The 12,153-nt window shown below is 42.3% G+C and overlaps 1 protein-coding gene across 3 annotated transcripts in view; it reads right to left on the reverse strand.

Annotated features, from left to right (window-relative positions):
- The window catches only part of SLC28A3 (solute carrier family 28 member 3), a 142,440-nt gene that overhangs the window by 10,883 nt on the left and 119,404 nt on the right, over positions 1-12,153 (reverse strand). For all 3 annotated transcript variants that reach the window (XM_056524232.1, XM_056524222.1, XM_056524241.1), the window contains exons 10-15: positions 12,035-12,115; positions 11,764-11,889; positions 9,775-9,905; positions 7,589-7,757; positions 5,263-5,460; positions 2,737-2,818 (exon numbers count right to left, since the gene is read on the reverse strand). In XM_056524232.1, the coding sequence (XP_056380207.1) occupies positions 2,737-2,818; positions 5,263-5,460; positions 7,589-7,757; positions 9,775-9,905; positions 11,764-11,889; positions 12,035-12,115 (787 nt within the window). The remainder of the gene's footprint in view (positions 1-2,736; positions 2,819-5,262; positions 5,461-7,588; positions 7,758-9,774; positions 9,906-11,763; positions 11,890-12,034; positions 12,116-12,153) is intronic.

The following is a 12,153-nucleotide window of genomic DNA, read 5'->3' on the forward strand; positions in this document are numbered from 1 at the left end:
CGAATATTTGCTTTTTTCCACATATGCACATATTTGCATATGGGGATATTCGCATGTGCGAATATTCGCATATGTGAATATTCACATATTTCTTCTTTTCACTTGTGGGCCAATTAGAATGATGCAAATTCACTTGTCAGAGGTTATCAACAACATCCCTAGCAACCAATAGTAAAGTTGCCCACCCCCTCACTGTTTTCTTCCTCGAACACACGAATATGCGGATATAACGAATAAGTGAAATTCACGAATATATTGCGAATATTCGTCTATATATTCGCGAAATATCACAAATTCGAATATGGGCAATCCCGCTCATCACTAGTGGCCACCACGTGCCTGTATGACCTCCCTACAATGCCTGGGCATGCTTCTGATGAGGTGGCGTATGGTCTCCTGAGGGATGTCCTCCCAGACCTGGACTAAAGCATCGGCCAACTCCTGGACAATCTGTGGTGCAACGTGGTGTTGGTGGATGGAGCGAGACAACCTCACCAGCATATGGTCTCACAAGGGGGTCTGAGGATCTCATCTCATACCTAATGGCAGTCAGGCTACCTCTGGCAAGCACATGGATGGCTCTGAGGCCCCCCAAAGAAATGCAACCCCACACCAATACTGACCCACTGCCAAACTGGTCATGCTGGAGGATGTTTCAGGCAGCAGAACATTCTCCACGGGGTCTCCAGACTCTGTCACGTCTGTCACATGTGCTCAATGTAAACCTGCTTCCATCTGTGAAGAGCACAGTGCACCAGTGGTGAATTTGCCAATCTTGGTGTTCTCTGGCAAATGCCAAACGTGCTGCACGGTGTTGGGCTGTAAGCACAACCCCCCACCTGTGGACGTTGGGCCCTCATACCACCCTCATGGAGTCTGTTTCTGACCGTTTGAGTGGACACATGCACATTTGTGGCCTGCTGGAGGTCATTTTGCAGGGCTCTGGAAGTGCTCCTCCTGCTCCTCCTTGCACAAAGGCTGAGGTAGAAGTCCTGCTGCTGGGTTGTTGCCCTCCTACGGCCTCCTCCACATCTCCTGATGTACTGGCCTGTCTCCTGGTAACGCTTCCATTCTCTGGACACTATGCTGACAGACACAGCAAACTTTCTTGCCACAGCTCGCATTGATGTGCCATCCTGGATGAGCTGTACTACCTGAGCCACTTGTGTGGGTTGTAGACTCAGTCTCATGCTACCACTAGAGTGAAAGCACCGCCAGCATTCAAAAGTGACCAAAACATCAGCCAGGAAGCATAGGAACTGAGAAGTGGTCTGTGGTCACCACCTTCAGAACCACTCCTTTATTGGGGGTGTTCTTCCTGAGTGGACAGTGTGATTTCATAGAAGTGTGAATGACTTGGAGTTACATTGTGTTATTTAAGTGTTCCTTTTATTTTTTTGAGCAGTGTATTTTATGGTTTTGCTGCTCTAAAAATCAGCAATGGTTTTCTCATTTATCACTCATCTTTCAGCCTGACCTGAAAAATGAGCAGCTGGGAAGGGGGCCCAGCGGTTGGACCTCCTGCGATTAGACACTTATCCCCTATCCTGTGGATAGGGGATAAGTTTTAGTTTCCCGGGGTACCCCTTTAATGTTTTAAAGGGGTACCCTTGACAGTGGTTGATGATATTACGGGGGTGCTCAATGTGGCAGTGCTGACACACAGCTTTAATGGGCACCCCTACTTACTGGTAGATATAGCCAGGGGAAGTGACTCCCAGGCTCACAGGAGACAGTCTTCATTATGAGTCTATGGAAACAGTGAGATGGAGATCACAGTGAGTTGGGGGAAAAGCTCTTAGCTGCACACTTCTCATGGCTGTAACTAATAATGAGTGGGGGTCCCAGCACTGGGACCCTTACCAATGAGAATTTTTGACATATATCTAGCACATGTTAATAGTTTTATTTTTACCCCTATATGACACAGGGCATACATGTACATTTTCTGTACCCCAGACCACCAGGGATACCGGTATCCCCTTCTCTGCCCTAGTCCACCAGTGAAGTAAATGCTAACCCGTTTCTTTGCCACAGGCCGCCAGGGATGCTGATAATAACCCCCTCCTCTGCAGTCTCTAGAGTTGCAGGTGGTAACTCAATTTGTGCTCTAGGTATAAGCTGGAGCTACTTTCTTAGGTAAGTCACTATACATCCATCTACTACCCTTGGTAAAGGTATGTTTTCATGGGCAGATTACCTGCAGAATTTCTGTAGCATATTTGCTGCAGAAAATCTGCAGCGGATTCTGCTACCATTGACTTTAATGGGTCAGCAGAAAATCTGCAATAGTGCAGATTTGCAGATTTTCCTTCAGACCCATTTAAGTCAATGGTAGCAAAATCCGCTGCGTATTTTCCGCAGTTAATCTGCCCGTGTGATGGTACCCTTATTATGGGTCACTATTTGACACTATACAGCAATAGTTATTGCTGCTATTTTGGTTTGCCTGGTATAGTTTAAAAAGTTGCCCATATCAACCAATCCCATCACTTCTTTAATTTTGCAGAGGCCTTGTTATAAAATAAAGAAGCGAGCTGATTGGTTGCTATGGGCAACTGGACAGGTTTTGATAAATCGCCCTCATGGTCTCCTTATTTAGACATCTTGATTTACCAATGAGCTGCAATTCACTAGCCCAGTGCTGGGGAGCAATATTTTGTCATATCTTGTGACATCCCACTTAATGGTTTAAAATGTAAAGCAAGAAATATGGAATAAAATGTCTAAACATACATAATCCACCAATAGTTATTCCCAAGGAGCCAAAATTTGCAAATCCACACAAAGCATAGGTGGCAAGAACTTCTGACCGAACCTAAAAGAAAAGACATAACAATGAGAAATACCAAACATCAATTGCTTTTGGCTTCTTTTTATGGAAAAGTTTTATTGACTGATGGTCAGAATGAGAAATAGATCGGTTTAAAAGCATATTTACTTTAGTGAGATTGAAATGGAATGATAGCAGATAACAGAATGGTATCATATCAAAGTATCTAAGTCTCATATAAGAAGCCTGATAACAACATTTACATATGGGCTTCCCCTAAGCAGCTTATTTCCTCTAATATAGAATAGATTCATTTCCAGAGAACTATCTCTGCTGTTGGCACCCAGAAATGTATCTGACACCCTGAGTTTAATGGCATGTCACGCCCCCTCCCGTAGGCTTACATTGAGGGGCGGAGCGTGACGTCACACAGGGGTGGCGGCATGATGTCACACCCTGCCCGCCCTGTAGTTGCCGGTAATCAGTCCCAGAGCGAACACGCTCCGGGGACTGATTACAAACGGGGTGCCGCGTGCATGATCCCGGGGGTCCCCAGCGGCGGGACTCCCGCGATCAGGCATCTTATCCCCTATCCTTTGGATAGGGGATAAGATGTCTAAGCACCGGAATACCCCTTTAAACACAGTTTATCAATGCTGGCCAAGGGCTCTCTCCACAATGGACAGCTTCCACTTCACCATGATTGTTAGGGCTCTGCCCTCTGCTCCCAGCAGTGGGGCTGTTCGCATTGTGGGATGCGCCCTCATGTGAAACCCGGACTGCCACTTACCTTCCTCCCTGTCCTCTTCTGTCCCCGCTGGACCTTCTCCTCATGTTGTGGAGCGCACTCGCTTGCGAGCCCCTCTCTGTTTCTCTCCTCCTGCCCATCCCTGCCGGCATGCACGTTCCTGTCTCCTAGGGGGCGCGCGTTGGCTTTTCTAAATTTAAAGGGCCAGTGCACCAATAATTTGTGCTTTTCCCAAACCAATCCTATTTAGTTCCAGCACTTCCTCCTGTTTCCTGTCGGATCTTTGTGCCCTAGTTGCCAAGAGAAAGCGTATATTTGTGTTTTGCCTTGCCCTGTATCTGATCCCTTGCTATGTATACTGACCTGGCTCCTATGCTGCCTGCCTTCTGGCCACCTGCTATGTGACCTGACCTTGCTTCATTGCTGCCTGCCTTCTGACCTCCTGCTACGGGACCTGATCTTGCTTCATTGCTGCCTGTCCTGACCTCCTGCCTGTCCTGACTTTGTCTGTGCCTCATCCTTCCTGTTCCACGTTATACCTCAGCTGCCTGTGGGGGCAAGTCGTATCAGGGGTAGCGACCTGGGTGCCGCCTGATGCAGCAAGTCCATCCTGCTTTGTGGCAGCTCTGGTGAAAACCAGCTGCACTTTAGACTCTGCTCCCTGGTATGGCCCAAGCCATCTTCCTCAACAGGTCAGTGGATCCACCTAACCACAGCCGTGACAATGATTTGATGAAAACTACACACTATTGGCAAGCAAATGGCACAGCACAAAACTAAGGTGTCTGTATCTACTTTATGTTCTCAGATAAGACAGCATAAACCTGGTGACTTCTTTTTTTTTTGTTATTCAGTAAGTTGGTTTGCAACCAACACCACTGTTGTCGTCACTATACACAGACTATGACCAAGTGTTTTTAATATCATGTAAACCCCTTTAAACCATTGTCCCATTTGGACAAACTCTAAGCAAGGGCCCGCCTATTGGGGGTTTCATTCTTCCAGTAGCATTCACCGCAGGAGGTTTGTGGTATTACACATTTTTTAAATCTGGGACTGCAGTGTGAGGGAAGGCACAGATGCCCAACCATGAGAGAGATGAACCCCCTATGATGACATGACTCAGTTTTAACATAATATAATCAAGGTACCGTATATAATTTTATCTATGCTTCTAAACAAAATGGCAGATGGAAAAAAACACAATTTATGAGATCGGTAAGAATATTTACAAGAAATAATTTCACGTATCTACTATTTACTACAAAATAAACAGTAAAATATAATAAACAGTAACATTAATGTACTAGCAAAATTCTACTACTTACGCCCCCTGATGGAGCTCCCAATAGAGAAATGTGCATTGGGGTAGGCATGTATGAATCTGGCTCCACACGTGGTATTAGGATTTCCTGTCTTACCCTCTGGGCTGGTCAAAGATATTTTTGCACTAGTGTATGGTACCTCTATGTTATATATGGTCATTTAGCAGCATAGGTTTATCTGCCACGCTGTACTATTTTAGGTAACATTTTCTACGTCTCTGCCTCTTTTCTTTTTCTCAGAAGTCCTTTGTTTGGGTGCCTTCATCCATACATACTGTCCAGTATTTGTTCTGTTGCATATGTATTTTTTTATGCGATTTTATATTCCATGTATGCTAATAAAGACTTATCTATTTCATCTGAGTTGTTTGTGTGCACTTTCTAGTTAAGTTTTTGTTTAATAAAGTCTTACTTACTGACATATACTGCTTTACTCCATCTATGAAGAGCGGACCATTTTTCTTCCTCTTTGTAATCAGTCCAGCAAGGTATTCATATGCAACAAACTCATTGAAAAAAGTCTTGTACCCTATGAGTTTTCCAACAATGAAGCTATCTTCCCAGTCTACACCCATCATAAAGGAAAATGGCATGAAGACATAAGAGCATATTATCTGTGCAAAAAAAAGTTATGATGCAGAATAAGTATGGTCATGTTATTTAATAATATAACTTAAAGCTCAATTGACATTGGGTATATTTATTGGGGTTCTAAAGGACACACTTTAAAGGGGTACTCCGGTGCTTAGACATCTTATCCCCTATCCAAAGAATAGGGGATAAGATGCCTGATCCCAGGAGTCCCGCCGCTGGGGACCCCCGTGATCTTGCACGCGGCACCCCGTTTGTAATCAGTCCCCGGAACGTGTTCACTCCGGGTCTGATTACCGGTGACCACAGGGCCGACGGCGTGTGACGTCACGCCTCCGCCCCCGTGTGACGTCACGCTCCGCCCCTCAATGCAAGCCTACGAGAGGGGGCGTGATAGCTGTCACGCCTCCTCCCGTAGGCTTGCATTGAGGGGCGGAGCGTGACATCCCACGGGGGCGGAGGCGTGATGTCACACGCCGTCGGCCCTGTGGTCGCCGGTAATCAGACCCGGAGCGAACACGCTCCGGAAACTGATTACAAACAGGGTGCCGCGTGCAAGATCACGGGGGTCACCAGCGGCGGGACTCCCACGATCAGGCATCTTATCCCCTATCCTTTGGATAGGGGATAAGATGTCTAAGCACTGGAGTACCCCTTTAATGCGTGGCATGTAGCAATTACAACTTTTTTGTAATAAATTTAATTCAGTCTTTAGATGGATTTAGTATTACTTATAGATGTGCATAACACAGTACTTGGACTATTATCAAGAGGTAAAGGAGTTGTTTAGGAAAAAAAATAATCCACGAATGGGGGTGGTGTAACAATAATAAACACTTCTGGTCCTCAGCTGGTCTCCCCTTCATCCAGGTTTTTTGATGTCCCCAAACTGAGGGGACCTGCCGATCAGTGACTAAGGTAGGATACTGCTGCGGCCACTGATTGGCTGAGCCGGACAGTTCCTGTTGAGTATCGGCACAGCAACTAAGGGTAACCAGAGGAGGCGAGTACAGCATTTTTATTACTGTATATACATAAGTATATACACGAGTAAAAAACTATTTTTTTGTGCGGAAAACGCCCCCCTCAGCTTATACTCGAGTGAGCTCTCAGCCTGTCAATCCCTTCTCAGTGGTCTTCAACCTGCGGACCTCCAGATGTTGCAAAACTACAACTCCCAGCATGCCCGGACAGCCATCGGCAACGCACAGGGACATCCGTGCGCAGCAGACGTCCGTGATATCCCTGCGCATGAACGTCCCTGTGCGTCATCGTCAAGGCAACGTCACTAGTCCGGGGCCGGCCCGGAGCGGAGAAGAGGGCCTCCCGGTGAAGCTGGACAGCCCGGAACGACTAACCCTCCCCACCGGACGGTCCCTGCAGCATAGATGGCCCGGACCAGCTCACCCTTCCTTCCCACCGAGGGAGGTGAGTAAAAACTAAAGGGGGGTCTGGATGATGACGAAGGCCGCAGTGGTCTTCAACCTGCGGACCTCCAGATGTTTCAAAACTACAACTCCCAGCATGCTGGGAGTTGTAGTTTTGCAACATCTGGAGGTCCACAGGTTGAAGACCACTGATGAAGGGACTGACAGACGGTGATGATGAAGGGTGGGGGGGGGGTGATGATGGGGAAAGATGATGACAAGGGGATGATGATGGGGATGTTAATGACGGGGGTCTGGATGATGACAGGGGGGATGATGTATTTCCCACCCTAGGCTTATAGTCGAGTCAATAACTTTTCCTGGGTTTTTGGGTTGAATTAGGGGCCTCGGCTTATATTCGGGTCGGCTTATACGGTATATACGGTATTTGTATATATCCCAACCATGGAGAAAATGTTTCTTTTCCCCAGACAACCCCTTTAAGCTATCAGCGTTACATGTCTGGGTGTCTGAGGAAGCTCAAAGACCATTCTCCCACATTCTACCAAGAAGACAGAGTGGCCCTCGGCCCAGTTGAGATACAAATTACAGCCCTGACTGTTATAGGAAACATTTCAGTTTAACTTTACATGAAACAATAGGCAATTTGAAATACTATTCCAACAAATACTATCCAGACTTTCATGCTTATGGGTGAGTTGGAAGATAGTCTAAAAATATATCATAATGTATACTCAAAAAATGTTTAAAACTCCATATTTACCTCAAAGCTTAGCTGTGGATAGTCAAACATATTTCCAAGCCACGAGAGGACAGCATTGAAGAAAGCTAGCAGTGACAGAAAAGCCATTAGGTTCACTGCTATGTTTGCCACCAGAGAAATCGATGCAGAAGCCCCTTGACTAGCAGCTTCAAGAATATTTCTTGCATCCCTGATTGAAAGCAAGCAGTATATTGGAATAAATATACCAGACAGCGGGGGCGATTTATTTAAACCCGTGCAGAGGAATAATTGACCAGTTGCCCATAGCAACCAATTACATAGCTTTTTAAAGCATCTGAAAAAAATGAAGCAATCTGATTAGATGCAAAGGACAACTGGTCAACTTTTCCTCTGCACAGGTTTGGATAAATCTCCCCAATATGTATAAGTACTAGTATATGTGACATGACCAGTACCATATAAATTATTCAAATAGTATATATAGTTGTGTATATCCTTACATTTATAAAGGAAATTCAAAAAGAAAAAAACTTCCTCTTGAGCATAGAGCAGCCGATAAGTACTGGGAGGATTAAGATTTTTATATAGAAGTAATTTCTTTTTAACTTTTTGGCACCAGTTGATTTAAAAAATATGTTTTCCAGCAGAGTACCCCTTTAAATTACTGTCCCAGGTACACTTTCAACTACCTCACATGATGTCAGTTATCTTATCAGAAGCTTTGAAAAAGCCATCAAAGTGGGTTCCCATATAAGATTTCACTCAGCATTTACCTAACCGCTTGCAGGGGCCTCTTTCTTGCTGAGTTAGTACATTTTTTTAATTTTCATTATTTTGCCGAGCATGGCCCATGATTCGGTATAGGGCTCATCACTTACTTTATTACACAATATGTCCTAGTTCTAATGTAGTATTTATTGTATTGTCATTTTATGAATGTTATTAGTAAAGCTTTACAGAGGTAAATCCTATGTGTGAGTGTAATATTATCTAACATGTTATACATTGTTCACAAATATTACATTTAACATCTTAAAGGGGCACTCCACTGGAAAAAATTTAGTAAATGAACTGGTGCCAAAAAGTTAAACAGATTGTTAAATTACTTCCATTTACAAATCTTAATCCTTCCAGTACTTATCAGCTGCTGTATGTTCGACAGGAAGTTCTTTTCTTTTTAAATTCCCTTTCTGTCTGTCCACAGCGCTCTCTGCTGACCCCTCTGTCCATGTCAGGAACTGTACAGAGAAGGATTGGTTTGCTATGGGGATTTTCTCCTACTCTGGACAGTTCCTAAAATGGACAGAGGTGTCAGCAGAGAGCACTGTGGTCAGACAGAAAGGAAATTCAAAAAGAAAATAACTTCCTGAGAAACAGAGCAGCTGCTAAGTACTGGAAGGATTAAGATTTTTAAATAGAAGTAAATCACAAATCTGTTTAACTTTCTGGAGTAAGTTGATTTAAAAAAAAAATAATAATTTCCAAAGGAGTACCCTTTTAATGACCTCTGATAATGACCATTAAGAGTCTCTATTCTACCCTGTCATCTTCTTACAGTGGGGCTAGGATAGCCATGGCGAGTGAGGCAAGAGCTAAGCTGGCGTATAAAAGATGAGCTTCTTCTTTTAGTACCAGGTGTGTTGAAACATTCATTATTAATAGTTTAACTTCTTAGATGTCATGGTCAAATTTTGTCCTTGGCATCTAAGGAGTTTCTGTGGATTGAACACTCTATAAGCAACCCATGTGTTTCCATGGCAGCTGGGGCAGCATTACGGAAAATAAAAGTTTAATAAAATATAATAAACCCTCCTCCACTCCAATTTTTTACCTCTTACAATATAATTTTTTTATTACATAAAACATTTAAAAAAACTAGATGTTTAATACTGAGATATTTATAACAACTCAAACTATAAAATGATCTACCGTAATTATTTATCCCACAAACTGAGCACTGTATGCAAAACAAACAAAACAAAACAAAAAAAATCCGGAATTTTGTGAATCTGCTTTCAAAATAAAAAGGAAAGCAATCAAAAAGTCAGCCCTACTCTAAAATAGTACCAATAAATCATATGAATCCTGAAATAGTGCCCTTGTACTGCGAATTGTCCCACAAAAAACAAGCAGTCATATGGCTATGTCAATCAATAAATAAATAAAAATTCATAACTCTTGGAATGTGGTGATAATACATGTGGAGTTACAGTCTACTTTCTTACCCTTTCTCCAGTTTAAGCCCATCCTTCATACTTATTTTCACTGGTTCAGTTTCTGGCCAGAATAACTTGGCTACAGCTAGTGAAGCTGGGGCAGACATGACAGAAGCCGTCAGCAGGTGAGAAGAAGATACCTACAAATCAGAAAAGCAAAAAGACATTTCATTTATCTGATGATTTTTTTTATAGGTTAGTCTTGTAAAAAGAATTACATCATAACTTAAAATGTCAATAATGTAAATATTTGCAAGATAAACATGGCTGTCCTGATATACTCACCGTAAGTATACCATGATTGGCCTCCAGCTTATATGGGCCTTGTAGTGCCAACGAAATTGGGAATTGGATTTAATTCACCAAGAAGAATCATATTTAGGACAGCTATTCTCAATTACCATATTGATTTGTTTTTAATCAGACAAATTATTTAAATTAAATAATTAAATAATAGCCGCATGTCGGCCGGCCTATATGGTGCGGCCCGAGCCGACTCGTCCTTAGATGGTAACCGATTAAAGTTTACAGATTTAATTGATACTCCAACCATAGATCTCTCTCTCTTAATTGCAGAGATTGATCCTATCACTGAGTGACACTGTCCTCTGGACTGCTAAGAATAGAAATACCAGAGATTTCAATCAATAAATTACAAATTATACTGAATCTTTTCCCACTAAGATGTATAATAGTCTGTCGAATACTCCTGCTCTATAAAATTCTGCCAATAGATTACAGACGTGGGCAAAATTGTTGGTACCCTTCTGTTAAAGATAGAAAAACCCACAAACTTAATATTTTGTTGCACAACCTTTTAAAGCAGTCACTGAGATCAAGGGACTTCTGTAACTCTCAATGTCCACAGGTATCCAGTTACAGCTGTTTCATGTGTGAATGGTGTCTTCTCCAGACAGCAGGTTTCAGCTTCTTCTATAGATGTTCAATAGGATTAAAATCAAGGCTCATAGAAGGCCACTTCAGAATAGTCCAATGTTTCACTCTAAGCCATTTTGTTGCTTTTAGCTGTGTGTTTTGGTTCATTATCATGTTGGAGAAACCAAAACCTGTGACTGAGACCAAGCTTAATGACACAGGGCACCACATTCACCGGAGTACCCATTTAAACAGCGATGAATGGTTCAATCTAACAATGATGTACCTTGGCCTTTAAGTTCACTGGAAGTTGTTCGGTATTGGTATTACTGTATATGTCTTTTCGATTTGTCAACAATTTTCCTCTTGCATGTCCAGGGAGGTTGGCTACAGTCCCGTGGAGCTTAAACTTCGCAATCATGTGTGCAACTGTCGTCACAAGAACATCCACCTGCTTGGACCTCTCTTAATAGCCTTTTTTTTTTTTTTTTTTTTTTTTATGTAACTGTTAAAACACAATTTGTAACTAGTAGATGATTTTCATCAGCTAATTTTCAGTAAGTTTTTTTTTTTATTCATTATTACTCTGTCTGTTTCAAGTTATATTAGGGAGCATTCCGTTTTATTATTTTTTTATTTTTAATGGAAGGGTACCAACAGTTTTGTCCAAGTCTGTATATTTACATAGTGGTATGATCCCTTTAATTTGATTTCCCTGTAAGGTAAAAATGATCGGTGTTTAATAATATAGATGTCTTCCCAGCTCTCTTCTTCCCTGGTCTCTCTGGAACATGTGACTGCTGCAGCCAATCAAGGACCACATTGGTTACCTGGTTCAACCAGTGACTGGCTGCAGTCTTCACATGTCCATGTTGAGAATGACCTGGAAGTACAGATACTGGTTGGAAGTATTAGAAAGGGAGTGACAGAAGATTGACAAGATAAATATGACTTATTTTATTATTTACACTATCCTGAATAAATTTGAGAGTAAATGACTGTCCATCTTTTAAAAAACTGTTCTTATATGTCTTTACATCTTAGGCCTTGTTTTTTGAGGGATACATTGAACATTTTAAGGTAAACATTTTTTGAACAGGGACATCAAAAATCTTTACTTACTCCAAATGAAATATATGCTCCAAGGACACTTCCTGCAATCGTAGCAAAGCCAGCAGACATCACTGCATGTATTTCAGATTTTGTCAGGTGTTCCAGATATGGCCTTATCAAAAGGGGCGATTCAGTCTACAACCAGAACACAAATTGGAATATTGATTTCAGCAATTGATTACAGCAAGGAAATTAAAAAGTCTGGTTTATATTTATATTTGTGATGTTTATTTCTTTATAGAATAGGAAATTATAACTAAAATCAATATGAGTTCCGTACCTGACCCACAAATATGTTGCCAGCAGCAACCAATGATTCTGTAGGAGTTGTTGCCATGGTAATTTGCATTAACCAACCAACCTGTGAAAACAGTTGTAAAATTGTTGTATTGTAGTTAT

This window comes from Hyla sarda, chromosome 1 (assembly GCF_029499605.1).
Source record: "Hyla sarda isolate aHylSar1 chromosome 1, aHylSar1.hap1, whole genome shotgun sequence".
In the NCBI taxonomy this organism is placed as follows: domain Eukaryota; kingdom Metazoa; phylum Chordata; class Amphibia; order Anura; family Hylidae; genus Hyla; species Hyla sarda.